At 47.5% G+C, this 27,946-nt stretch overlaps 1 protein-coding gene across 1 annotated transcript in view; it reads right to left on the minus strand.

Moving 5' to 3' along the window:
* The window catches only part of LOC132213926 (protein Daple-like), a 135,968-nt gene that overhangs the window by 64,590 nt on the left and 43,432 nt on the right, over positions 1–27,946 (minus strand). Inside the window, exon 21 of the mRNA XM_059660802.1 lies at positions 24,762–24,956. Within this exon, the coding sequence (XP_059516785.1) occupies positions 24,762–24,956 (195 nt within the window). The remainder of the gene's footprint in view (positions 1–24,761; positions 24,957–27,946) is intronic.

Genomic DNA, 27,946 nt, shown 5'->3' on the forward strand with positions numbered 1-27,946 from the left:
CTTCAGATAAAATCAAGGTTGACATCTAGGTCCTGGACATCACGCCCAGGGACTGTTAATACAGGGATGAAGGGACTGGAGTGACACCTGGTGGTTTCCAACCCCTGAGTCAGCACTGCGTGGCAGCAATGAAGATGAAGGTGTCAGTGCTCTTTTGATAAGATTAGTTGTCTGTGGTTTATTTCACTTTATTTTCTCTTCCCTCACATTTTCATTGCTTTAGTATTTACTTCCCTGCCACACTAGTTCCCGTGTGTCCCTGCACCCTAAGAACCTTCATTAACTCCCTCTTATGGCATCAAAAGACCTTAAAGCAGGACAGAGGTTCAGTGAGAGGGCACCAGAGGTACCCGCACCCTGTGTGCTGTGTGTGCACACGTGTCTGGAGTACAACTCCTGAAAGGCCCTGTGATCCTCTAAGCTTCCTCCTGCTGGTATTTTGGCACAACACTTCATAGTCCTGCTGTGGTGTGTCTGTGTATGTGAAGTGTTTGGAGTAGAGTTTTCTAATGTTTTCTCAGACATAGAGGTGAACTGTTTGGAAGGACAAGTAGCTGGTGCAGTATGTCATAGCATTCATCTAAGGCAGCGGTTTTCAACCTGTGGGTCGAGACCCCTTTGAGAGTCGAACGACCCTTTCACAGGGGTCACCTAAATACATCCTGCATATCAGATATTTACGTTATGATTCATAACAGTAGCAAAATTACAGTTATGGAGTAGCAATGAAGATAATTTTATGGTTGGGGATCACCACAACATGAGGAACTGTATTAAAGGGTCGCGGCATTAGGATAAGTATTTCATTTAATAAAATGAAATTAAGCATCTGTGAGGTACAAGGCACTCTTCCTAGGTATTGAGGGAACTTACATGGTGTTAGGGAAGGAACCTGTGCACACATAATTAAACACCTGTGTTTATGCAGCTCTAACCATGTGCATTATCTCATGGAATCCTTAGAGCACACTACAGGGTGGGTACTGTTAGAACTGTCTCAATGGCAGAATGTAGCAGTTATGGGCCTCCTGTGCTGTGGAAGCACAGAGGAGGGAGAACTAGACCTTGAAGGATGGTGGGGTTTTATTGGCAGGAAAGAGGTATGTGGTTGTCCCAGGAGAGGGAGGAGAATGAGCAAAGGGAAATTCACAGGGCTCACATGCCAATGTGAGTATGAAGTCTTTAATTTTAGCTCTGTTCACAAGGAACTGTGGCCAGTATAAAGATCTTATATGTGCAAATGACATCCATCACACCTCTGGGCGCGTAGGTGTAGTACTTGTTTTACTTAGCCTCTCTAAGGAAAGGGTAAGTGAACGTAAAGTTATTTCCCTTTAACACAAAGTTAAAGTTTTACATTTCAAATCATTAGTTCAGATGAGTCCAGTCCATCTGCTTTTTGTTTCCTGTAAGAGACCTTTACTGTGCTACAAGTCACGAAGCATTTACAAGTGAATGGGGCTGAACACTCCCTCCCCCCCCACCCCCATTTTAATTTTTATTGATGACTTTAATTTTTTCATTATTTCAGGTTACTGGCACCTTGCCATGCTTGCTTGATGGTGATTGTTTCATCAGGCCAAATCCTTCATCTCCAGATCTTGGGATATTATTTGACCTTAGAATGTCTTATATTCCCAATGTATGTCAGTTGAAAGTTAAAGCTTTCTAATGTATTAGTTGAAAGAGAAAGTTTCAAAAAAACCTTGTATCTACCAGTAAAATAATTGATGTTTTTATTGTAGTAGAATTGTAATCCTTGAGGAATGGGGATGGCAGTGGTTTCACTTTTACATATAGTGCTGCCTATTCTGTAGCATTTAAAATCAAATTATAGGAGATGCTCAAGGTCACTAATCACAGGGAAAATGCAAATAAGAACCACAAAATGTCACCTCCCACTGCCAGAAAGACCGTTATCAAAAAGACAAGAAGGGACAAGTGGTGTGAGGAAGTGGGGAAAAAGGAACCCTTGGGCACTGTTGGTAGGATTATACATTGGAGCTCCCCCTGAACAGTGCTGCCCCTTGTGGAAAAGGTGTGGAAGTGGATCTTTCAGTCTCCAGAAGGGGTATAGCTCCCACAGGGCACCTCCCTTCCTGGCCTTAGAGATCAAGCAAACAGGAGGCATCCGAGAAGATGGCCCTGTTCTAACACAAATAGGAAATTCACGTGTTAAAAATGTTTTGCTCCATGCTGAAGTCTTGGTCACTTTATCTGAGTGCTTCTTTTCTTGACAGCACACCTGAGACTCTCCTGAAGGAAATGAGCAAGTTTGAGGAGCCTGTCTTTGCTCCTTCTCATTGAGCACTCGGCTAAACGCATAACCAGGTTAATCCAGAGACTGTCTATCCCTTGTCCAAGGGTGTAGACATGCAGTTGTGTTGTATCGGGCAGATTGCCCTCCAGAAATACGGAGCACCATCCAGTATGTTCCCTGGCCAGGCCCTGCCGTGGGCAGTGGGCATGGAGAGTCAGACAGGGGTGGTCCGTGCCTCCTGCAGCTCTGAGCCTGACAGCCTTGGACCTTCCCCTCACTCCTTAGGCCTCCCCACTGCTGCTGCCAGGGCTGTGCCAGGCCCTCTTCTTGGGACAGAAAGGAGTTCGGGGTCTGGCATGCAGGCGGTTGGACCTAAGGTCAGATATACTTTTTAAAAAAATTCTTTAGGGTAATTATTTATTTTTAAAATATTTTTCAATGTATTTTTATTGATTTTAGAGAGAGAGGAAGGGAGAGATAGAAACATCGAGGAGAGAGAAACATCCATTGCCTGCACGCCTCCTGCTGGGGATGGAGCCCGAAACAGAAACATCATCCTGCACACCCCCTATTGGGGATCAAGCCCGCAACCCAGGCATGTGCCCTGACTGGGAATGGAAAGGTGACCTCCTGGTTCATGGGTTGACCCTCAAACCCTGAGCTACACTGGCCAGGCCAGACATGCTTTTTAAACTCCCCTCCCCCCAACCTTTTTTTTTTTTTTTTTGTAATCTGGCAACAATGATGAAATTGCCAGGGATGGCACTGGTGCTGAAAAGACTTTGTTGTGTTATAGCAAAATACCTTGTTTTTTAATTAAAATGAAAATACTTGGTTGTGTTTTACTTAAAGTTGTGACATTTGTTAACATTTTAAGCACATGGCAGTGTTTTCCCTCAGATGATGATGAGGAGGAGGCAGCCAGCAGCTTCTGGTAACACTGAGGTCTTTGAACAGAGGATCAAGAGACTTGTGAAGCTGGTGCGGCTCCTGCCTGTCTGGGAGCTCAGGTCACTCAGCATGTGGGCCATCTCTGCTCCCAGCTTCCCTGCTTGTCACCTTTTGTTGGTTATTTTTTCCTCATTAACTCGTCTGCCAAAGATCTCTAAGGAAATGGAATAGTAATAAAGTTCAGATTAGCTTACTCTTCTACTTACTACTTCGCACAAAGGATAGATTTGGTCAGAAATAGTGTGGAGAACTTCTAAGTGGGCTTACCGATCCATGAGCCTATCTTCAGAGAACTTTCTTTTCTTTTTTAATCCTCTCCTGAGGATATTTTTCACATTGATTTTTAGAAAGAGTGGAATGGAGGGAAGGAAGGCAGGGGAGAGAGAGACAGAAACACTGATGTGAGAGACACACATTGATTGGTTGCCTCCCATATATACCCCATCCAGGGCTCTGATTGAACCTCCAACCCAGGTATGTGCCCTTGACCAGGAATCAGACCCATGACCTTGGGTGCGTAGGCTGACACTGAGCACATGGGCGAAGGCAGATTATATATATATAAATTGATTTCAGACAGAAAGGGAGAGGGAAAGAGATATAAAAACTTCAATGACGAGAATCATTGATTAGCTGCCTCTGCACGTCCCCTACTGGGGATCAAGCCCGCAATCCAGGCATATGCCCTTGACCGGAATAGAATCCGAGACCCTTCAGTCTGCAGGCCAATGCTCTATCCACTGAGCCAAACCAGCTAGGGCCAGGTAACTTTTTAATTTTAAGTTTGTTGACTTCTGACAAACATATACAGTCATGTAACTGTCCACACAGTCAGATAGAGAATGTGTCCATCACCCAAGCAGCACCTCTGCCTCTTAGTCATCAATGCCCCAGCCCAGCCTCAGCCCCAGGCAATCACTCCTGTTTTCTTTCCCAATACTTTTGCCTTTTCCAGAATGTCTTATACATCAGATCATACAGTATGTGGCCTTGTGAGTCAAGCTTTCACTCAGCCTAATGCTTCCAAGGTTCATCCATGCCGATGCACATATTAGAAGTTTGTTCTTTTTCATTCTAAACAGTACAGGCACACCTTGGGGATACTGTGAGCTCGGTCTTTATGTCTAGGAAACAATATATATACCTTAATTTAAAGTAGGCACCTGGCTGGTGTGGCTCAGTTGGGTGGGTGTCATCCCATGCACCAAAAGGTTGCTGGTTCAATTCCCATTCAGGGCACATTGCCTGGGTTTCAGGCTTGATCCTTGTCAGCAGGAGGCATGCAGGAGGCAGCCAATCGATGTTCTGTTCTCACACCAATGTTTCTCTTTCTCTCTCCCTTTCCCTTCCTCTCTCTCTAAAAATCAATAAAAATATTAATTTAAAAATGCTTACCATTATATGAGCCTGTTGGAAAAGTGGCCAATATAATTTCTCAGTGCAGGGTTGCCACAAATCTTCAATTTTTGTAAAAAATTCAGTATCTGCGATGCACAATAAAGTGAGGTGGGCCTGTGTTCCATTGGCAGGATGCACCATAGAGTGTTTATCCATACATTAGTTGATGGACATCTGGGTTGTTTCTAAGTTTGGGCAATTATGGATAAAACTGTGCTGAGTAGTTGCGTACGAGTTTTTTTTTTTTTAAAGTTGGACATATGTTTGTATTTCTCATGGGTATAGACACCTGGGAGTGGGATTGCTGGGGCATCTGGTGTTTGTTTTTACGAAGTTACCAAACTGTTTTCCAAAATGACCGCACTATTTTACACGCTCACCAGTAGTGTATGAGCGTTCCAGTTATTCTTGACAACACTTGGGATTCTCTGGGGTTTTGGTTTTTGATTTGCATTTTCTGCAGGGAGCCTTTACACTAGAAGAATCCAGGTCTATCCATTTATAACTCAGGAACCTCTTGGACAAGTGAAAGCACTGCCTCCCTTGGGGTCTCAATGTCTATATCTTTAAAACGGGCACAGCAGAAATATAATCCCATCAGCTATAATGAGCTTTAATGAGAAAATACACATAGGGTACTTAGCTACTATTTATAGTGCATGGCACACATTAACACACTGAAAGTGTGAGCTCTAAGTATTGACTGCTGTTGTAATTATATCCTACATAAAAAAGAGCTATTACGTTAATTGGAACAAACAGCAGAACAACCGTCCGGACAAACTTCCAGATAAAGCCAGGGCAGAAAGGGCCAGCCGAGGCTATGAGGGGCTGCGAGGGCCAAGCCCCTTGCACAAATTTCATGCATCGGGTCTCTAGTGTGTAAAAAAATGCAAATGTAATGACAGGTAGTTGGTGCAGTATGTCATAGCATTCATCTAAGGCAGCGGTTTTCAACCTGTGGGTCGCGACCCCTTTGAGAGTCGAACAACCCTTTCACAGGGGTCACCTAAATACATCCTGCATATCAGATATTTACGTTATGACTCATAACAGTAGCAAAATTACAGTTATGAAGTAGCAATAAAGATAATTTTATGGTTGGGGATCACCACAACATGAGGAACTGTATTAAAGGGTCGCGGCATTAGGAAGGTTGAGAACCACTGATCTAAGTGAAGATGTGTGAGGTAGCTTGTAAGACAAGGGGCATTTGAAATGGGATTTGAAGGATTGGAGATGTGCCCTGTGAAGACGTCAGGAAAGGGCCTTTCTACAGAGGTGCACGGTGGACGGGTAGAGGGGGCACACAGCACGGGACATGACTGGGACACACCCTGACTGTCCAGCAGGACATGCTCACTGTGGCAGATTGTCCAGAAGTAGGAAGCCCTGGCCGGTGTGGCTCAGTTGGTTGAACGTGATCCTGTGTACCAAAATGTCACCAGTTTGATTTCGGTCAGGGCGCATGCCCGGGTTGCAGACTCCATCCCCAGTAGGGGGAGGGCTTGCACATCCATCAATGTTTCTCTCTCTCTCTCTCTTCCTCTCCGCTCCTCTCTCTCTAAAATCAATAAAAACATATATTTTTTTAAAGTTACAATTTAAAAAAGAAGAAGCAGAGTAATAATGAATGAGAACTTGGCCTACCTCTCTGAGTGGTTGTTTTTGTCATTCTAGAGTCTAGACCATGCTCTGAGTGGAACTTGACCTTGTTCTTAATATCCAATACTGAAATGTGTCTTGTAATTATAGTATTAACAGTTAAATCTTTCAGTCAGTGCAGGTGTTACAGAAGAGTGGAGAAAAACCAAGCAATGCTTAGAGAGATGGAGTTACATTTATTATTGCACGCAGGCCCAGAGAAAAATGACTCTAGAATTCTGGGCGAAGTCACTCAGAAAGTTTCCTGTATTTGTATCTTTTTACCCTCTTAGTCTCCCAAATATGGGGTTTTCTGGTCCCCTTTGTGAGTTCTTAGAAAGCCCCTATGTGCTGGGTCTTTGAGACCTCAACCAAAGGCTTGGCCTCGTGCCAGCACTGAAAACTTTGTCTGGGGAAGATGGATACTTCATTCCCCACTGGTTTTCTATACAGGAGTCAAATCATTGACTCTTTTGGGTCATTGTTGGGGAGGGAGTTATATTGACACCTGAGGACTATAAGCTTAATAGAATTAATTCTCTGCCAAAAAAGTCAGTGGGCTTGCTTATAAGGGCCTGGAATGAGGGCCAGGAATAATCTCTAGAGGGTCCGAAGAGTCCTGGACTCTCTATTTTCCATGGCTGTCTTAAGCTGGGTGTGATGAAGACACTTCAGGATCCCGTCGACCTTGATTGCCGTGGGGGTGGTCCTTTTCATGTAGGAGTCAGTCCTTGGGTGGCAGATTTCTTTATCTAAACAGAGTCATCAGGTTGGAAGGGATGGACCAGATCAGAATTTGGTACAGGCAGAGCGTCTTGAACGTGCTTCTGGACTGCTTTCTGGATGGACTGTAATGCCTGCAAGAACTCGAGAAAAGATTGGTTATGGATTTCGGCTTTTCTAGATTGGGAAGGTCAGCGTCTGAAAGAATCACTAGAATCTGTAGAGGCCCCAGTGGTTTTAGGGCAGCCTCCCAGGCCGCTTTGTCTGTGGCCCAGTTCCCTCTTGCTTCTGTGGAGTCTCCTTACCTTGTAAATAGCATTATGTACATGAGCCATTGCAAATGAGTACCTGCTATCATTATAAATTGTTACTGATTTTTCTTTTGCCCACTGGAGAACCTGAAACTGGGTGACTCGAGCGTTTGACATCTAGCGCTCCAGTGTGTTCTGGAGTAAAGCCTTGACTGCATGTGGGCCATTAGTTTCTGCCCTCTGGTTAACTTATTTGCTTTTTTGATAAGCATAGCTGTGGCTGCTACTGCCCAGAGGCAAGTAGGTCACCCAAATGTAAAGGGGTCAAGTCTTTTGGACAAATAGCTTACTGGCCTTTTCTAGGGGCTGAGACTTTGGTTGAGTACCACTTTGGCTATGCCCCTTGTCTTACATACCCATAATGAAGTATAACACTGGCACTGCAGCCACTTCTGACAGCTAAATCTTTTGCTACTAAACATGACACATGGTAGAGCTATACAAACATCTTAGGGAGGCGACCTTCTATTTTTGACCTTCTCACACAAAGCAAAACTGTCCTTGTCTCTCTGGAGTCATGTCCATGAAGACGCAGGCATTATCGAAGTCTATTATACAGTTTTCTGGAGGCTACTGTCAGGGATGTGTATGGTGGCCAGTTCCTTTTTTTTCTAGCCACAAACACAGTCTGTTCAATTTCCCTAAAATGTATTCTGAGTTGTTTTGCTATACACAGGCAGCTTAACCACTATACAACTGGGCTTGGACCTCTGTCTAGAAAACTGTAGTTTATAAGTTCAATATGCAAACTCCGGTTCTCCTAACCCAATGGGGTCTCAGCCAGACCCTCGGTCAGACTCCTCCTCTCTTGGAGAATCTCAAAGTCCTGAAGGCTCCCCAGTCCAGGGAGAGTGTCTTTCCTTTGCCCTTTGACTTTAAGCTGCCAGTCCAAAACAGCCAGAGTTGAAGTTAGAAACAGCTTTGCATATTGCAAAACACTCCTGTGGCAGTGACTTGGGTATTAGGCCCCTTGTCTTCCTACCAGTCCCCTTTGTGGCATAGCAGCAAACAGGCCTCTCCCAAGGGAGTGCACTGTAAGGGGATATCAGCCCCTCTTCTTCCAGCAGCAACAGGTACTGAACCCTTTCAGTACATTTGCAAACAGGGAGCTTTCACTAGCTCTATCTGCTGCTTTCACAGATCCTGAGCTCACTGCTCTATTCCTGGGGCTGCAGGAAGGCTAGTAACAGTCACTGGCTTCTGGTTTAACTGCTGTAGCCAGCAATCCAAAGGCCTAAGTCTTGTATTGCTTGTTGCAAAACACTCATTACTCACTAGGCGGCAGTGGGGCAGCTCTAGTATCAGGTAAATGTCTGCTGTCCTCCACTTTTCTGCAGGCAGCTCACGAATCCAGAACCCTACCCCCGCTTCTTTCACCTGGCTTTCTGGGGCTGAGTCTGCCTAGCAACCAGTTCTAAATCACCAGGGCAGCTGCGGACTTCAGCTCCATTTCTCCTCCACTTGGCTCTTGGGAATTTAGTGTGTGTGTGTGTGTGTGTGTGTGTGTGTGTGTGTGTGTGTGTGTGTTTAATGTATTAGAATTCTTTATTTTTAGAAATGTCAATCCTTTAATGATTACCAAAAGTGAATTGTCAGCATTTTTATTTATTTATTTTATTTATTTTTTTAATTCTTTAAATTCTTTATTAGTTAAGGAATTACAAATGTGTCATCATCCTAGTCAGCATTTTTAGATTAATATTTATGAACTTAAAGTATATTGTATCGGTCTAATTTAGTATTCAAAGGGTTAAAAAGAATAAACTGGGGCAGAGAAAGATTAATTGTACTTGCAGAAAACTTGTGACCTTGAATCTAGTGAAGTTCTGATAAGACACCTAGTAGGCTTCGGACCAGACCGCTACACCAGCAGAGTGGTCTGCAGCCAGTAAAAATCAACAAAAACCTACCTTTCCCTGCTTCATAATTAACAGCCGACACCCCCCTGGTCCCCCAGCCCAGGGCCCGTTGCTTGTCTCCCTCTCCTATTGTGAGTCAGAGGAAGACAATTCCTACAGAGGGGGGAAATAGAAACAGTGGGAGTTGTGGAGAAAACCACAGACTACCACTGTAGTAGTCCTCCCTCCTGGAGGCTGGGGTCCACCCTGTGGAGAAAAATGACTTTTAGTCAGCCTGGAAAGATAGCAGATGAGGATAAGGGTGTGTAGGGAGATCTTGCAACTGAAAGCCTGGAGGGTCTCCTGAAAGAAAAGATCTTTAATCCAGTTACAGATGTTGTCAGAATCAGGATGAAGGAGAAAGGGAAAGACCAGGTTATGTCCTCTATGAGGAGCCTAATAAGTAACTGAAAACAGCAAGTCAAACAAAAAACACAACCACGAAGACAACAGACTGCACAAGACACACAAACAAGGTTAATGGGGTCCATAGACAGTTAATAATAACTTCAGACTTAGTTCCGCCTCAGGTGGCTCATGTTGGACTATGATGTCACAGGCAGGGGCAGGGCCCTTAAATCTCTCTGCCCTGCGGAGCTGTAAGCCCTGCCCCTGGAAGTCTCTGTCCACCAAAAGAGATAAGAAAAGCCATAAATAACAAGTTTTTGTTTTTTGAAGTTTACTACTTTGTTGCAAATAGTTAACTTGAAAACACTTCTCTCTTGCTTTTCTTACAAGCAATCTCAAAACCAAGCAATCTTGGAACCTAGCTGGCCTTTGTTTAAGCCTTTAAATTTACCCCAGAACTTCAAAAATTCCTATTTAATACAGCAAATTCACAACTCAGGGAAGAGCAACCACTAGACAGAAATTTTTATTAGCTAAGTGGGCTGATTCCCTCTGTGATAGAGAGCAAACGTCTCTGAGAAAAATAACTCAGCAGCACTGCTTAAGACTTTTGCAGATTATCATGGGTTCATCCTTTAATAAATCAAACGTTTAGCCAGACGAATCAACAGAAATGTAGAATAAATCAAAGTAGCTTTCTCTTTTACACAGGCTTTCACACTTATATCTATACACCAGACAATCCGAGTTTTTTACTTTACCAGATATTTACTCAGAGTTTAAATAGTCCATCTGATTCCTGATTAATTGCCTAAGGAAGCTGTAGGCAATTAATGGCTTCCGGGGAGGTGATCAAGCTCCCCCTTCCACTCACTTGGAGTGGGCCTGACTGATAGGGGCCCCTACCTTACCAATTCTGTCAACAGGTCCAGAGGTGTCTGTCCACTCTCTCCAGATGCTGGCCAGGTCCTGGGCTGAGGTGCGGGAGTGCTCAGAGTCCCCAGGTTTAATTCTGCTAAGATCAGCAGTGTGCATGCCTCTCAGAGGCCTGTCCGACACCCCTGGGTCCCCAACCTAGTCCAATCAGCGGAGGCCAAAAGGCCAAGCATGGGTTGGTTTTCTTGGTCAGGGAACCAATAATGTTACAGAAGACCGGAGAAGAACCAAGCAATGCTTAGAGAGATGGAGTTACATTTATTATTACGTGCGGGCCCTGAATTCTAGAGACATTTTTCTCTGGGCCCACGCATAATAAAAAATGTAACTCCATCTCTCTCAGCATTGCTTGGTTCTTCTCCGGTCTTCTGTAACAGGTATCTCCTAGGTGGAGGCCACCAGGAGAAGAGGAGAGAGAAGGAGGGCATGTGAAAGGTGAGTCAGGGTTAAGACCCAGGCCACCAGACTGTGTCAGGCAGAATCAGTCTGCGGGATAGCTCAGCATCCTAGGAGACACCTCCACCTACCAACTCCCTGGCCCATGAAGACATCTGGATGCTCAACTGGCCAGAGACACAGCCTGCTGTTTCACATGCCAGTTAGGAGTCATATACCCTGGGAGTTTGTCCAGGAAGACCTGCGGTCACTAATACAATAGGTACCGTGTATCACCTGCTTCCCATGTGCCAGGCACCATGCTAGAAACTATAGGTGCAATTACAAAAGAACAGAACAAAAACAACATCCCCCCCCCACACTCATTCAATTATCAGAGCAATCTTGCAAGGTTGTATTAAGGTAACCTTCAACAGTGAGGCCACAGTCCAGCAGGTCTCACATCTAGAGAGTGGCAGATGGGGGTTGAACCCATAGCTGCCCGGCTCTGCAGCCGTCTTTCACACCACCCGGCCCCTCTCTGCACAGTTCTACATCTTTGACACCCATCTTCATGAGTGCACCCTCCCTGGCCACCCAGAGGACCCATCTGTGACACCCTCACCCAGCACCAAGACTCAGGGAGCGGAGGCAGGGGCACGGTTGTGAATTCCACTTCTTCAGGCCTGCTCAGGGGTGTCAGGTTAGTGGGGTGAGCACGCTGGGAAGTGGGAGCGAGGTGGCTCTCAGGAGGGAGTATCAGCTTCCACAACCAGCTCCTACAGCGAGGCTGCTTTGGTCTCACTGAGGCTGAAAAGGACCAGGTGACCTCTGGGCACTTGGTGGTGATGCAGGTTCTCAGGGAGCCCCACCCCCGGCCCCTGAGCCAGAAACCCAGGGTCCGTCCTGTGTCAAGGCAGCCCAGGTGAGCGTGAGGCAGGCCGCAGTCTGAGAAGCACGCATCAGACCATGGACTTGAGGGCAGGGCTTTGGTTTCTCTCCAGCCCCGGCGCACAGTGCTCTGTAGACAGAAACAGAAATGATGGGAGGCAGAGGCCATGTACATATTGCCTTCAGGACTGCCCACCTGACTAGGCACCTGGTTTACTTTGTTTTTTGGGGGGAGCAGGCATCATGCGTGCTGCCTAACACAGAGTACACGCTCAGTACATATCTACTGAACAAATAGTCTGTATTCCGTGTCACCAGGCTCCACTAATGCAGGCCAGAGAATTCGCTATGTGGCCGGAGAGAGTTCCACTGTGTATGCTTAAGGGGAGGGAGACAATTACTAAAATCCTCCAAGGGTCTCAACTGTCAGGCAGTGACCTTCATCTGTGCATGGAGGCAACACCTCAGTAACAGGTGCATGTGCAGGTTCAGGAAAGCTACATGGAGACTCGAGGGTTTCCTAAATCCGCTGACGACCAGGGGTCAGAGCTGCAGAGCAGCGCTCAGCAAACTGGTGGTGCAGGCCGACTCCAGCTCGCCACCCTTCTTTTGTTTGTGTTAATCCTGACCCAAGGATATTTCTTTCATTGATTTTTATAGACAGTGGAAGGGGTTAAGGGAGGGGCAGAGAGAGAGAGAAACATCAATGTGAGAGAGACACAATGACTGGCTGCCTCCTGCACATGCCCTGACCAAGACTGGTGGATCAAGCTTGCAACTGAGGGACATGCCCTTGACTGGAATCGAACTTGAGACCCTACCGTCCACAGGCTGATGCTCTAACCACTGATCCAAGCCGGCTAGGACTTGCCACTTGTTTTTGTATGGCCTGTGAGCTAAGCAGTCTTTACATTTTTTAATGATTAAAACAAAATATTTTTAAAGAACAGACTTTTGTAAAAACTCTATAGAATTCAAAGGACAGTGTCCATAACAAAAGTGTCATTGGAGCACAGCCTTCCCGTTTATTGACAGATGGTCTAGGACCGCCTCCTGCCCAGCGGCAGCGTAGAGTAACTGCACACAGACTGCATGGCTCAGGCCCTCCATGCTGGCCTTTCTGCCCGCTCCCTGCACAGATGGAGAGAACAGCCTCCCAGGTCTGGGTGGGCTGCCAGCACAGTCACTTTCTGGCTAGTGGTTATGTTCCCCATCCAAGCCAGCTCTGCAGCCAGGTGGCGCCAGCCCCACCCCATCCCTCTCTGTGACTTTGCTGTCCAGGTCTCCCCTCTGGTCCAGGTCCATCTGAGGGGAGAGAGGAAAGAGCACTCCCAGGCCTCACACAGCATAGGGGGAGCGCGGTCAGGCTCCTCCAGGAACTCCTCCAGGGTGACCATCCTCTGCTCTGGGGGATCCAGGGCTGCCCCAAGGCCTGGGGCTGGGCCCCACCCCTCTACTGGATGCCTCCTGGTGGAGAGGCCCATCCTGGGGGGCGGGTACTCCTGGAGGCTGAGGGTAGTGTGGCCTGGGGTGCTGGCATCGCGGGGCGGGGCAAAGTGCTGTGTCCCTGCTGGGCATCAGGTCCTCACTGCTCTTGGGTTTGTGGTGGAGCCGGCCGAGTCGGAGGAACCTGGTGTCAGGGCGAGGGGACACAGAGGGACACACGTCAGTCTCTCACTCTCGCTCACCTACCTCCAGTGGGCTCTGTGCTGCCTCCGGCTCACGGAACACAGGGAGCCCCGCTGGGGAACCCAGAGCACACTTCTCCCAGGCTGGCACTGGAATGTCAAGGACATGCTGGGATTCTCTAGAAGTTCACAGTGGGGTTTAAAAACAAAATAACGTGGGAGGGAAGCACAGAGCTCCTGCTAAAGCTGAAATTAGCAACAGCTGTGAGGCACCACTCTCCTTAGCCCTTGGGACAGCGTAGACAGACCATCTTCTGCACCATTAACAAACTTAAACGCTGTAAAGGAATCACACTCACCCGTGTCCTCTGACCACGATGGACCGGAACTCCCAGCCCTGTCCCCATCTGGAAGCTGCAGGAACCCACACTTGGAGGATGGGTGGCTCGCCCAGGTGCCCAGAGCTGGTCAGTGAGGAGAAGGGATCTGGATCCAAATCCGTGAAAACTCTCAGGTCTGAGCCTGAAACTGCATGATGTGCCCTATGGAGGCAAACCCATCATGCTGTGAAGAACTTGCGAATTGTCTTCTTTAAATCACACAAACAACATAAAGCCCAGAGCCCAGATCCAAGGGCACTGGAAAGTGCCCAGAAGGAAAGCCGACTTACCCTTCAGGCCACGAGGTGAGCTGTCACTGGACGCATCACTAGGGCTCTCCAAGATGCCTGGTCGATACCCTGAGAGGAAAGGACAATTCTTTTATTTATTTATTTATTTATTTATTTATTTATTTATTTATTGCTTACAGTATTACAAAGGGTATTACATATGTGTCCCTTTTTTCCCCCCCGCCCTTGACAATCCCCTGGCCTCCCCTATCCACCAGTGTCTTATGTCCATTGGTTATGCTTATATGCATGCATACAAGACCTTTGGTTGATCTCTTACCCCCCTCCCTCCTGCCCCCCAACCCTCCCCGGCCTTCCCGCTGCAGTTTGACAATCTGTTTGAGGCTGCTCTGCCTCTGTATCTATTATTGTTCAAAAGTTTATAATGTTCTCTATTATCCATGACTGAGTGAGATCATGTGGTATTTTTCCTTCACTGACTGGCTTATTTCACTTAGCATAATGCTCTCCAGTTCCATCCATGCCGATGCAAATGGTAAGAGTTCCTTCTTTTTTATAGCAGCATAGTATTCCATCGTGTAGATGTACCACAGTTTTCTAATCCATTCATCTACTGATGGGCACTTAGGCTGTTTCCAGATACTAGCTATGGTGAATTGTGCTGCTATGAACGTATGGGTGCATATATCCTTTCTGATTGGTGTTTCAGGTTTCTTGGGATATATTCCTAGAAGTGGGATCACAGGGACAAATGGGAGTTCCATTTTTAGTTTTTTGAGGAAACTCCATACTGTCTTCCATAGTGGCTGCACCAGTCTGCATTCCCACCAGCAGTGCACGAGTGTTCCTTTTTCTCCACATCCTCTCCAGCACTTGTCGTTTGTTGATTTGTTGATGATAGCCAATCTGACAGGTGTGAGATGGTACCTCATTGTTGTTTTGATTTGCATCTCTCAGATGATTAGTGACTTTGAGCATGTTTTCATATGTCTGTTGGCTTTCTGAATGTCCTCTTTTGAAAGGTGTCTATTTAGGTCCTTTGCCCATTTTTTGATTGGATTATCTTCCTTTTGTTAAGTTGTATGAGTTCCCTATAAATTTTGGAGATTAGGCCCTTATCAGATATGACATTGGCAAATATGTTTTCCCACGCAGTGGGTTTTCTCCTTGTTTTGTTGATGGTTTCTTTTGCTGTGCAGAAGCTCTTTATTTTGATGTAGTCCCATTTGTTCATTTTCTCTTTAGTTTCAAGTGCCCTAGGAGCTGTATCAGTGAAGAAATTGCTTCGACATATGTCTGAGATTTTGTTGCCTTTGGATTCTTCTAGAATTTTTATGGTTTCCTGTCGCACATTTAAGTCCTTTATCCATTTTGAGTTTATTTTTGTGTATGGTGTAAGTTCGTGGTCTAGTTTCATTTTCTTGCATATATCTGTCCAATTTTCCCAACACCATTTATTGAAGAAACTATCTTGGCTCCATTGTATGTTCTTGCATCTTTTGTCAAATATTAATTGAGCATATTGGTTCGGGCCGATTTCTGGGCTCTCTATTCTATTCCATTGATCTATATGCCTGTTCTTGTGCCAGTACCAGGCAGTTTTGAGAACAGTGGCTTTGTAATACATCTTGATGTCTGGTATTGAGATCCCACCTACTTGTTCTTTTTCAGGATTGCTGCAGCTATTCAGGGTCTTTCTTTGTTCCAGGTGAATTTTTGGCGAGTTCGATCTGGATCTATGAAGTATGCCGTTGGTATTTTAATGGGAAGTGCGTTGAATTTATAGATTGCTTTGGGTAGCATGGACATTTTAATGATGTTGATTCTACCAATCCATGAACACGGTATGTTCTTCCATCTGTTTATGGCTTCCTCTATATCTTTTTTCAACGTCCTGTAGTTTTCTGAGTAGAGGTCTTTTACCTCTTTAGTTAAGTTTATTCCTAGGTAGCTTAATTTTTTTGGTGCGATTGTAAACGGGATTGTTTTTATAATCTCTCTTTCTGAAAGTTCACTATTGGTGTATAGAAATGCCTCAGATTTCTTGGGGTTAATTTTGTATCCTGCTACATTGCCAAATTCATGTATTAAGTCTAGTAGCTTTTTGATGGAGTCTCTAGGGTTTTGTCTGTATAATATCATGTCATCTGCAAATAAGGACAGTTTTACTTCCTCTTTTCCAATTTGGATGCCTTTTATTTCTTCTTCTTGCCTAATTGTGATGGCTAATACTTCCAGTACTATGTTGAACAGGAGTGGTGAGAGTGGGCATCCCTGTCTTGTTCTTGTTCTTAGGGGAAATGGTGTTAGTTTTTGTCCATTGAGTATGATGTTGGCTGTGGGTTTGTCATATATGGCTTTTATTATGTTGAGGTATGATCCTTCAATTCCCACTGTGCTGAGAGTTTTTATCAAAAATGGGTGTTGGATATTGTCAAATGCTTTTTCTGCATCAATTGATATGACTATGTGGTTTTTTTCTTTCAATTTGTTTATGTGATGTATCACGTTTATTGATTTGCGGATATTGTACCATCCTTGCATCCCTGGGGTAAATCCTACTTGGTCCTGGTGTATGATCTTTCTGATGTACTGCTGGATCCGATTTGCTAAGATTTTGTTGAGGATTTTGGCATCTATGTTCATGAGAGATATTGGCCTGTAATTCTCTTTCATTGTGTTGTCTTTACCTGGTTTTGGTATTAGGGTGATGCTGGCTTCATAGAATGAGCTTGGAAGTGTTCCTTCCTTTTGAATTTTTTGTAGTAGTCTGAGGAGGATAGGTTTTAGTTCTTCCTTGAATGTTTGGTAAAACTCCCCTGTGAAGCCGTCTGGTCCTGGGCTTTTGTTTGATGGAAGCTTTTTGATGACTGCTTCAATTTCTTCCATAGTTATTGGCCTATTGAGATTTTTAGATTCTTCCTGATTGAGTTTTGGAATGTTGTATTTTTCTAGGAATTTGTCCATTTCCTCCATGTTGTCTAGTTTGTTGGAGTAGAGCTGTCCATAGTATTTTTTAACAATCATTTGTATTTCTGTGGGGTCTGTTGTTATTTCGCCTCTATCGTTTCTTATTTTGTTTATTTGGGTCCTCTCTCTTTGCTTCTTGGTGAGTCTGGCTAGAGGTTTGTCAATCTTGTTGATCCTTTCAAAGAACCAGCTCTTGGTTTCATTGATTTTCTGTATTGTTTTTTTGGTCTCTATGTCATTTATTTCTGCTCTAATCTTTATTATCTCCTTCCTTCTGCTCACTCTGGTGTTTTCTTGTTGCTGTCTTTCTAATTCTTTGAGTTGTAGAGTTAGATGATTTACTACCATTTTTTCTTGTTTTTTTGAGATAGGCCTGTAGAACTATAAAGTTCCCTCTCAGGACTGCTTTTATTGTGTCCCATAGGTTTTGGATTGTTGTGTTTTCATTGTCATTAGTTTCCAGGATATTTTTGATTTCTTCTTTGATCTCATTGGTAACCCAATCAATATTTAATAACATGCTATTCAGCTTCCAAGTGTTTGAGTATTTGGGGTTGTTTTTATTGTAGTTTATTTCTAATATTATGCCATCATGATCTGAGAAGATGCTTTTTATGATTTCAATCTTCTTGAATTTGGGGAGACTTTGCTTGTGAACCAATATGTGCTCTATGTTTGAATATGTCCCATGAGCATCAGAGTGGAATGTATATTCTGTGGCTTTGGGGTGAAGTGTTCTGAAGATGTCTATTAAGTCCATCTGATCTAGTGAGTCATTTAGGATTCCTGTTTCTTTGCTGATTGTTTGTCTAGCGGACTTATCCAGTGATGTCAGTGGTGTATTTAAGTCCCCTACTATAATTGTATTGTTGTCGATCTCTCCTTTGATATCTTCCAGGAGTTTTTTTTTTTATGAATTTGTGTGCTCCTGCATTGGGTGCATATATGTTTACCAGAGTTGTATCTTCTTGTTGTATTGATCCCTTTAGTATGATGAAGTGGCCTTCCTTATCTCTTGTTATGGCCTTCACTTTGAGGTCTATTTTGTCTGATATAAGTATTGCTACCCCAGCTTTCTTTTCCTTTCCATTTGCCTGAAAGACATTTTTTCAACCCTTACTTTCAGTCCGTGTGAGTCCCTTCTAATGAGGTGTGTCTCTTGTAGACAGCAGATGTATCGGTCATGTTTTTGTATCCATTCAGCCACTCGATGTCTTTTGGTTGGAGCATTTAGTCCGTTTACATTTAAAGTTATTATTGAAAGGTACTTGTTTGTAGCCATTTCTTTTTTAGTGTGGCTGTTTTCTTTCTGAGCTTTTTATTTCTTTTTTTTACACCAGTCCCTTTAGCATTTCTTGCATTGCTGGCTTGGTGGTGATAAACTCCCTTAGCCTTTTTTTGTCTGTGAAACTTCTCATTTCCCCTTCAATTTTGAATGATACCCTTGCTGGATAGAGTATTCTTGGATTCAGTCCTTTGCTTTGCATCACTTTGTAAATTTCAGTCCATTCTTTTCTGGTCTGATGTGTTTCTGTTGAGAAGTCATTTGATAATCTAATGGGAGATCCCTTGTATGTAACTTTCCGTCTCTCTCTTGCAGCTTGTAAGGTTCTCTCTTTGTCCTAAACATTTGCCATGGTAATTATGATGTGTTTTGGTGTGGGTCTTTTCGGGTTCACCTTGTTTGGGACTCTCTGGGTTTGTGTGACTTTTTTCTTCCCCACCTCAGGGAAGTTTTCTGATATTATTTCTTCGAGTAGGTTTTCTAATCCTTGTTCCTCTTTCTGTTGTTCTGGCACCCCTATTATTCGTATGTTGTTTCGTTTTATGTTTTCCCAGAGCTCCCTTAGGCTCTCCTCCTGTCTTTTAATTTTTCCTCCAATTGCAGTACAGTTTGGGTGTGTTTTGCTTCCTTGTCTTCTAATTCACTAATTCGGTCCTCCGCTTCTCCTAGTCTACTGTTGATACTTTCAATGGTGTTTTTTATTGCAGCTATATCGCTCTTCATTTCTTCTTGGGTCTTACTTAAGTTGTTGATTTTTTCATCTGTTTCTTCTAGCTTCTTGCATATGTTATTGATTTTTTCCTCTGTCCAGTTTATGAACTCTAGGACCCTTATTCTGAATTCTTTTTCGGTCATGTTGCATGCCTCTGTATCACTTAGCTGCTTTTCTGGCGAGACCTCTTTTTCTTTCCTTTGGGGGTTTCTTTGTCTACCCATGTTTGATCTCACTGACATATCTAGAAGTTGAGTCGTTCAGTGGCTGCTCCCTGGGTGGCAGTGACTCCTTGGTCTGTGGTTGCTCTTCAGGCAGTTGCGGTAGCAGCTGCTCTTCAGTTGGCAGCAGCTCCTCTGGTGGGTGCTGTTCACAGCTGTGGTAGTTCTTCTGGCTGGTGGGGGTAGGTTTCAGGTACAGCTGCTGTTCCTCAGACAGAGGGTGTGGTGCTCAGGAGGCTGCTGTTGTTTGGATCTGCTGCATTGATTTAAAGGCACAAAATACAACACAACAAGGCACCACGTACCAGGTACCACTCTGTGTTGTTGCTGGGATTGAAAATCCCTCTATAGTCCAGACCCTGTTAACTCCCAGGGACTGATCAGATTATTTTAATCCTTGATCTCGTTCAGGGTGGAATCTGGGTGTGGTTGTGCTCCTTGCCTGGGGGCTAGGTAGGGGAGTCCCACCCTCTGGAAAGGATGGCTGCCCTGATCCTGGGCCCAGGGGTGTCTCAGGACTCAATCCGCTGCCACCTCTCCCGGCCCCCCCTCTCTCCTCAGTCTCTCCCCAGATTGCACTCATCTGCACCTTCTCCCTCTCTTCAGCACAGGTGAGTGTCTGTATCCGGAATGTCTTACGAACAGGATTCAGTGAAAATAAACAAGTAAACGCCAGCCGCGGAAACAGGGAAGGCTGACTTTCTACAAGCTCTTCTATTACTGGCACTGCATGCTCTGGTCAGCTCTTCAGGCTGCTCCCCTGTAGGCTCAGTCCTCCGTGATTACAGAACCCAGCTCTCAAATCCCCCGGCAGCGCCAGGAATCCTGCGGATCTCCTTTCCCCAGTCAGGGGCCGTGCCTGTCCCAAGGGATGTTGCTATCTGCCACGCGGTCTCCCTCTAACCCTCTGGGCTCAGAGGTCTGGCAAACTTTCCTGACCAGATCCCTGGTTTTTTACCTTTCCAGGGGAGCTCTGCCCTTCCCGGCTGCAAACCGTCTCACCAGCTGAGTAGTTTCACCAATCTGGCGTGGGTGTTATTAGTTTCAGCTGCTCACTCCATTTGCTCCAGGAGACGACCTGTGAGCCGTCTGCCTATATCGCCGCCATCTTGTTGAATCTCTCGGAAAGGACAATTCTTAACTGAAAGGGCCGATGACCCAGTCTAGCCCACACTAAGCCCTCCAGTCTGACAACAAGGACATAACAGAGCGATTCTGTCACAGTTCAGGGGAGCACCCCCAGGAGCACAGCTCGGATTCTGGAGATGCCCCAGGAGGGGTCCTGCCTCCCCTGAGTGCCTGGCCCCGTGCACAGTGGGCATGAGCTGTACGGGATGACAGCCTGTGTTTCTGTGTCTGTGAGGTCTGGGGCTGGGCTCAAACAATTTTGTTAACAAAGGAAATTTCACGCAGAACTCCGGTACAGGCCAAACAGGGCGGCTCTGGGAAGGCGAAGGGTTGGAGGGGTGTGGAGCCCACCCTTACTACACATGGAGCTTTCTAGAACACATGGAAACACCCTGCCTAGACCAGGACAGTGGCACCTGGTGAGGGTGGGAGGCAGCACAGGGCAGAGTGTGTGCGCCACGTGTGCACAATGTAGCCTGTGCCTGCTCCAGGGCCCGCTTCCCCTCGGTGGTCCGAGGGGCGGGTGCTGGGGTCTCAGGAGGAAAGAACGTGCTGGCTTTCCATGGCTGTTTGCTGTCCTTCAGCTCCTTCTCTTTTTTGTTTCAAATTGACATCTGCTCCGAAGGGAAAAGAATCAGACCTCCCCTGTGACAAGTGTGGGGCAGCTGCCCTCCTGTCTGCGGTGTGTGCCCGCCTAAGCGTGCCTAGGGCAGCCCTCCCTGCCTCCCTAGGATCACAGGCGGAGCACCTGCTGCAGGGAGGGCGGCACCTCCCGGTCAGGGCAGGTGGTCCCTTCCAGGCCTGCAGACCTCCCCTCCTGGTCCACGACTCCAGCACACGCAGTCCCACGGCGCAGCCCCTCCCCCCCCCCTCCGGTATCATCAGACTGGTCCTACTGCACAGTCACAGCTGGGGACAGGGACTGTGTGCTCGTCGTCCCTGCACACAGCTGGTGTTGAGCTGAACTGCACTGATAACCAGGGACACACTAGGAGCGGATCTGCTTCCTGCCCCACCAAGCAGTCTGCTCTGGACTCACTGGGGCACAGGGCTCCCAGGTCCCCAGCCCTGGCACGCTCCCCAAATAGCAGGCACCAGAAAAAGCCTCTTAGCAGCGGGGTTTGGGGGTGAGTCAACAAGTACTTGGTTTCCCTGAAGAGCACAGAAGCAGAATGAGCCCCCTCTTTCAGAAGGAAAAACTTGAACAAAAAAACCCACCTTCCTCTTGGAAAAGGATGTGTCATTGAAAGGCAACTGTGATACAGATCAGCGGCTCCCAAAGCCTCCGTCCATTCCAGCCCTGCTCTGCCCACCCCTTTGCCTCTGTCTCTTGATGAGAGAAGCTCGAGGAATCAGAACACTTAGGAAGACAATCCCTTTCCTCAGCGGATTCAGCATAAATCTGGCCCCTCGGTGACACTTCCAAGAACAGTGGCCGACTCCTCCTGTCGTGTTACCCTCCACCCAGTGTGAAGAGGGTGGGCTCCACAGTGTCACACTGCCCCCCACAGAGCCTGTCTCTGCCCATAAGTTGCAGGAGCCCATGCCAGCACCATGGAGCTTTCTAGGCAATGGGAGGGTGGGAGATAGGGCTCCTCCTGCACTTATTGTTGATACTTCAGAAGCCGAAGCCAATGTAAACGCTCTCAGTTTTTGTTTTAATTAAAAAGTTAGCTCCCCACCCTCCTAGGATTTTGTTCTTTGGAAATTATAAAGACCCGAAGCGACTGTTAATGGTCGAGAAGGCTGGTCTCATTCCCTGATTCCCTTCTGCCTCCATGAGATGGCAAGAGTTTCCACCAGTTTCTAAGATGAAATTTACCACTGGGAGCTATTCAGGGCAACTCCAATCCAGGTGAGGAAAGTGAGACCTTCCTGCAATCAGTGCTCTCTGCCTGGGCCACTAGGCCTTCCTTCAGGAAAGGGCAGTCCAAGCCTCCAGGAGAGTGACTCCCCATCACGGAGGGATGGAAGCAGGAGCTGCATGCTTAGGCCCCTCGGGGAGACAGGGAAGGGGTGTTGAGGAACTGCGGGTCCCCATTCCCGCTTCAGCATAACACCTCCACTTTCACCTCCTTTGTGTGTGGGACTTGCACACAGGCCTTAGCTTGAAGGAAAAGCACTGCTGATGGAAACAGGTCTGAGAACACAGGCTGAAGGGCACCACGCACCGCCCACTCCCCGTGCTGCCTGTGGTGGGGAACTGGAGCTCCAGGGACTGCTCATAGGGGCTGTCATCTGAATTCTAGCCCGTGGAGAACATAATGCTGGTGAGTCAGCAGACCTGGAACATCCACGGGGAACCTGGGCCTTTTGCCAGACGGCCACCTCTGACTCTGGCCCAGCCCTGAGTCGTGGTCGTGTCCAGCTCCTGGAGGAGGGAGGGATGGGTGGATCCTGCCCTTAGGGAGTACGTGCCCTGCATGTCCTATATCTCCCCATTTCTCCCGCTGGGACTGCCTCACACTCAGGACTCTCTCTGACTTAACTTTAAATCACTCTTCCGCCTGCGCAATGACTGGGACTCCAAAGGACAGCAGTGTCCTGGCCTAAGGGCCATGCAGCAAAGGCAGCTGATACTTAGTATCCCGGGAGCCCCTCCACGTCCAGGGCCAGCTGCACCCAAAGCAGGGCCCTGAGAGCAATCCCCTCCCAGGGGCCTGGGCTCTCCAGCGGGGGGCGGGGGGGGGTGTTGGAGGAAGGTAAAGGAAAGAACCACCACCTGAGGGAGGAGGCGGGTTCCCTAGAGAATGAGCCTGCACCAGCAGCTCCTCACCAGCAACTTCGGGAATCCATGGGCCACCAGTCACTGCTCTTCCCTGAGAAGGACTAGGATGCCCTGTGCCTCAGGCCTGCCAGCTGCTCTCTGACAGCAGCCCTGGGTCCCCTCCAAAGGGACACCAGGGTCTCCATTTTGCAGACAGTTCTAGGTCCCCCTGAGCGTGAGCACTGGGCTGCCAGGAATCGCCGTGGGCAGTGCTGGGCGTGCAGTATGGGGGGCCCTGGGGCAGGCTCCGCAGGCATCTGAACAGGCCTGGGCTCTGGCTCAGGGGGGATCCAGGCTGAGGCAGCCAGAGGGTTCGCCTGGAGGGCCGGGCCTGGAGCCACACAGCCTGCTGGCAGGCCCAGGGGAGGTGGTGCTCCCGGCTCCTGCTGGAGCCCAGGCAGGGCTTCCGCTCTGCAGAGCCTGGGAGACTGGGCCGACTGCTGAGTGGCCACAAGGAACACAGAGCGAGCCCGTCCCAGCTGCACAGGGCACAGCACCCTGACACCCAACAGTCACTGGCTGCCGTTTCAGTGTCTGTCCAGGAGCACAGAGGGACTGCCTCCTGCCCTGTGCTCACTCACCTCACCTTCTCCCAGGGGTGCTCCTGATTTGTAAACCAGGGGCCAGGTCCTGAAGCTGAGCCAGGCAGCGTTGAGAGCCGGGGCCCTGTCTGTCTTTGCTGGGCTTGTCAAATTACAGTTATGCTTGTCATAGCTCCCAGGGTCCAGTGGGAGTTAAGATGATGAAAAATCATAACCCCTTCTCTTCTTGTCAGTTTCTAACACCTCCGGGGCGGTCATTTCCAGCTCTTCTGCTGTCCTCAGATGCTGTCATCTCTAGGTCATAAGCAGAATGTCTTTTTAAGTTTTAAGCTGTATTTCTCCCATCTGTTGCACATTTTAAATTTCCCAGTGCTCATCCCCAGATGCTCCTTTTCATAGCATCCTGCCCTGGTTGCACCGTGCAAAGTGGTTTACTCTGCTGTCATGATGAGCATTGTAAAGCTTTTGTCTCTGCCCAATGCCTGCTGACCCTGTTGCTCTCACATTGGTTTGTCTCTGGTGTTGCAGACGCTCCTCAGGTGTCCGGGAACCCTGACCTCTCATGGGCTCCCCCTGGAACATATGACCCGACTACCCTGCTGGGAGAGTCTCCCGCTAATCAGATGCCTTGAAGAGGACCATAATTTCCCATGTAAGGTGCGAGCACGCAAGGCTACTGGCATCTGGGAGGCATCCAACCTGTCAATCCTCCCTGAATCCCCTTGTTTTTCAGTCTAGGACACCTGCCCTCCTCGCCATGGACTGGCCTCCAGGGCAGGGACCCTGTCAAGTCTCCTCCCGGAGAATAAACCTCCAATGTTGCCTGAAGTTAGCCCAAACTCTGGTTCACCTCCGTTCAGGAGCCACTTGTTGCTACCAATTTCTGAGCAGTGGTGTGGGTCCCAGGGCTCAGGCCCAGCCGTCCAGATGGCTGAGTTACCCTCCCAAAGTCGCACAGCTGTAGGCGGAGCTGAGTTCTGAACCTGTGTCTGTGGGATGCCAAACCTGTCCACAGCGTCACCCACCTGCTGATCACCTCTCAGTCTGGGAGGCGCCTCCTGCCCCTGTGAGCCGGGGTCTTTGGGAAGGACCTCAGGCCGAGATGCTCATCCCTCTTGGTTCTGGAGCGACCCGTGACTCACCGTGGGTGCGGCCTGGGTGCCGGGAGGTGGAGGTGGAGCTGGAAGGAGCTGTAGTGATGGCTGAGGATGAACAGGCCCCGGAGCCCAGCTCTGATGGCCGGGGCTTGGTGGCTGGGTCAGCGGAGGCATCTCCTCGAGTGTGGTCAAGGCTGCCTCTGTGTGGGGCCACTCCCTTTGGTATTGGGTCCCCAGGGCCTGGGGCAGAGAAGGACAGTGAGAAATGAGGCTGCAAAATCCCATGCCAAGTTGGGGTGATCACCTGAGGCCTAAAAGCAGAGGCAGCAGGGCCAGGGAGCCCAGGGACAAAAGCTGGGCTGTGTGCCTCACAGTCTGTGGTCTAAGGGGGGGCCCTGGCGGCAGCCTGAGTTGGAGGCCCCAGGATGCCGGCCCTGGCTCTAACCATGGCTCACAGTGTGAATCCCCAGCAGCCGGGAGGAAATAAAGGGTGAGCTCAGGAAGCTCAAAAAAATGTTGGTAAAAGTCCAACACATTCACTACTGGCCCCCCTGCCGTGTCCCTCAATCCCTGATCACTAATGAGTAGACCTGGCCTGTGGCTGCTCAGGACCACTCCCGACCTGGGGCCAGGCCCTCAAGGTCCGGGATGTGCACCCTGCAAACGGGCTTCCCTTCTGATTTGAGAAAGAAGTTCACTGCCACCCTAATAATCATCTGTTTAAGAAGTTTTCATCTCTCATGGTGACTGATTGCAAGAATGAGTTTTACCTTGTATGTTTTGCAATCTCTGAGTTTTCTACTGTGAACATATACTCTTGTCCAAGTTAAATAAAACCCCAATGAAAACAGCAACATTTGGGAGCAAAAACAAACCTAAAAGACCTTGGACTACCTCGTAGTAGGAAAGGGGATGGCTCTCCAAATACAAATGAAAAACGAATGTGGTTGGAGTTCCTCAGAGCATCAGGACAAGGCTGTTTTGCACAGTGTCCTGCTCCAGGCAGCCGGAGGGCTATGGTCCCGGAGCCACGCCCACTGTGGGGATTCTGGGCTCTCCACTCTCCGAGGACCTGCTGCCCTTGCCCTTCAGCCACCCAGTGTCTGGACTCACGGGGAAGTTTTAAGCACCCAAGCTTTGCAATTGAAACCAAGGGGAGATTTGGATTCTGAAAGATAACCTTGATGAGAAGCAAGATTCAAGTCTGGTGGGATGAATCTGACAGGCGTCCACTGCGTGAAGTCAGAGTGAGCAGTAGCCGGGAGGCGGATGCGCCAGACAGCAGCCAGGGCAGAGAGTGCGCGTTTCCAACAGCATGCTGGGCAGGCAGGCAGGGGACCAGCACACAGCAGCCCAGGAATCAGAGGGATGCATGTGACAAAGTCAGTGCCACATCAACTGACAGGAGCAGTGTGAGAATCACCCGTTTACTTTTACGGTGACCTTGTGTTTATATGATAGTGGTTTTCCATTTATGGTACGGATAACAATCTTTTAAAATAAAGTGGAAACTGCAAGTCGATTCAAGGGGAAGTATGTAAGTATCACTCAGGTGAAATAGACTTTGCAAAATCATGGAGATGGTATGAGGATGGCTGAAGACAGAAAACAATGCAGTAGCTAAAGGCTTCTGTGGACCAGCGCTCCCAGCTGACGGTGACTTTGAGCTGATGTCCTGTTTGTCCACTGCTGCCCTCACAGTAGCATCCAAGACGTCAGAGGACCTCAGCACAGTCCTAAAACGTCACTTTGGGCTGAACCCCGGCTGAGCAACATCGATCCGATTATTTGAGATGCTGAGTGGAGCAGTAAATTCTTCAAAACACAGAACACATCTAAAAATGGACTGCTCTGCAAAAGCCAAGATTCTGTGCTCTGACTCAGAAGGTGGAGACAAGGGCAGCAGATTTAAAGTTAGCGGCCCAAAAATGAGTCTGAAAAATCTCACTTGACAGGAGGTGCGCAGTTTCGGAAGCATAGCGACCGCTGATGAGTTCTGCACTGCACAGGGGCATGGTCTACAAGCCTGCAGGTGCGAGAGAGGGGGCGGCACTGGGCCCGGGGCCTCACTTAGCACAGACAACCTGGCCATGGATACCCCAAACCTCCCCTAACACTGCGCTGCGCTGGAGTCAGGTCCAGAGTCTGAGACAACTGGTCTCCTTTAAAGTCAGAATCCAGGTTGGCTACTTTAAGCTTGGCTTGGAATTTGGGTCAGGAGGAAGGGTCCACTATGGGTCATCTGGCCTTTAGCTACTGTTTTTCTGTTTGTTTTTTGAATTTCAGACATGAAGGCAGGTACATTGTGAAGACACTGATGGATTTGAAATCCCCACTGTCTGAGAAATGGAGGGGCTAGTGAGAAGCAGGTTTGATGTCAGAGGAGGTCCAGAACCTCAGGCGTTTACAGAAAGCCGGCCGGGCTGATGAAGACTTGGCCTTGTCCTCACTTCCACTTCTGCAAAAGCGACTCTTTATGTGCCGAGTTGCTAAATTGTGATCCCCCGATAACCCAAGAGAGGAAGGAAAAACAAAACAAAACAGCAAATAAATGAAATGAATAACAAATGACTGCGTTAGCTAAATGTTCTTGGGAAATCAGAGTCCTGTCCTGCCCAGGAGAGTTGGAAACAATACCCACAGCACAATCAGAATCAGGACTCGATGAACCATTACGCTTTGACCCCACTTAATTAATTTAGTGGCATCCTTGTGCCCAGACTTTACTTAGCACGTGAGGAGGATTCTATATTGCTCTAGGAGCCAATGCCTTAGACTATTTTTCAATTTCAACGTGTTAAATTATTAAATAAGAATGTTTATTGGTTTAGGACCCAGTTTTTCTTAGTCCTCCACCCTAGTGACAAGATCCCTGGCAACTTGGCTCTCACACAACTAATTCCTGCTCCTTTTCGAACACCTTGGGACACTTCCTGGTGTGCTTCTGGCTGCTGCAATGGGACAGGCCACCTGAACTGCTCACTAATAGTCCTTGTGCATCTCAAACAGCCTCTATGGAAGGATGAGTTTGAAATTCATCTTTTTCAGACCAAAATACTGTCAACGTCAAGAATTATTCCCATTTAGATCCCTATGCATCTTCTACTGCAAACCTACACTTCATGACCTTTAAATTATGGAGTCTCATCAGAGCAGACAATTGGCCTAACTTCCTGAACATGTCATGTACATGAGCGTAACTGACTTATCTGATTTCTGACTTAGGATTC

This window comes from Myotis daubentonii, chromosome 12, assembly GCF_963259705.1.
Source record: "Myotis daubentonii chromosome 12, mMyoDau2.1, whole genome shotgun sequence".
Classification (NCBI taxonomy): Eukaryota; Metazoa; Chordata; class Mammalia; order Chiroptera; family Vespertilionidae; genus Myotis; species Myotis daubentonii.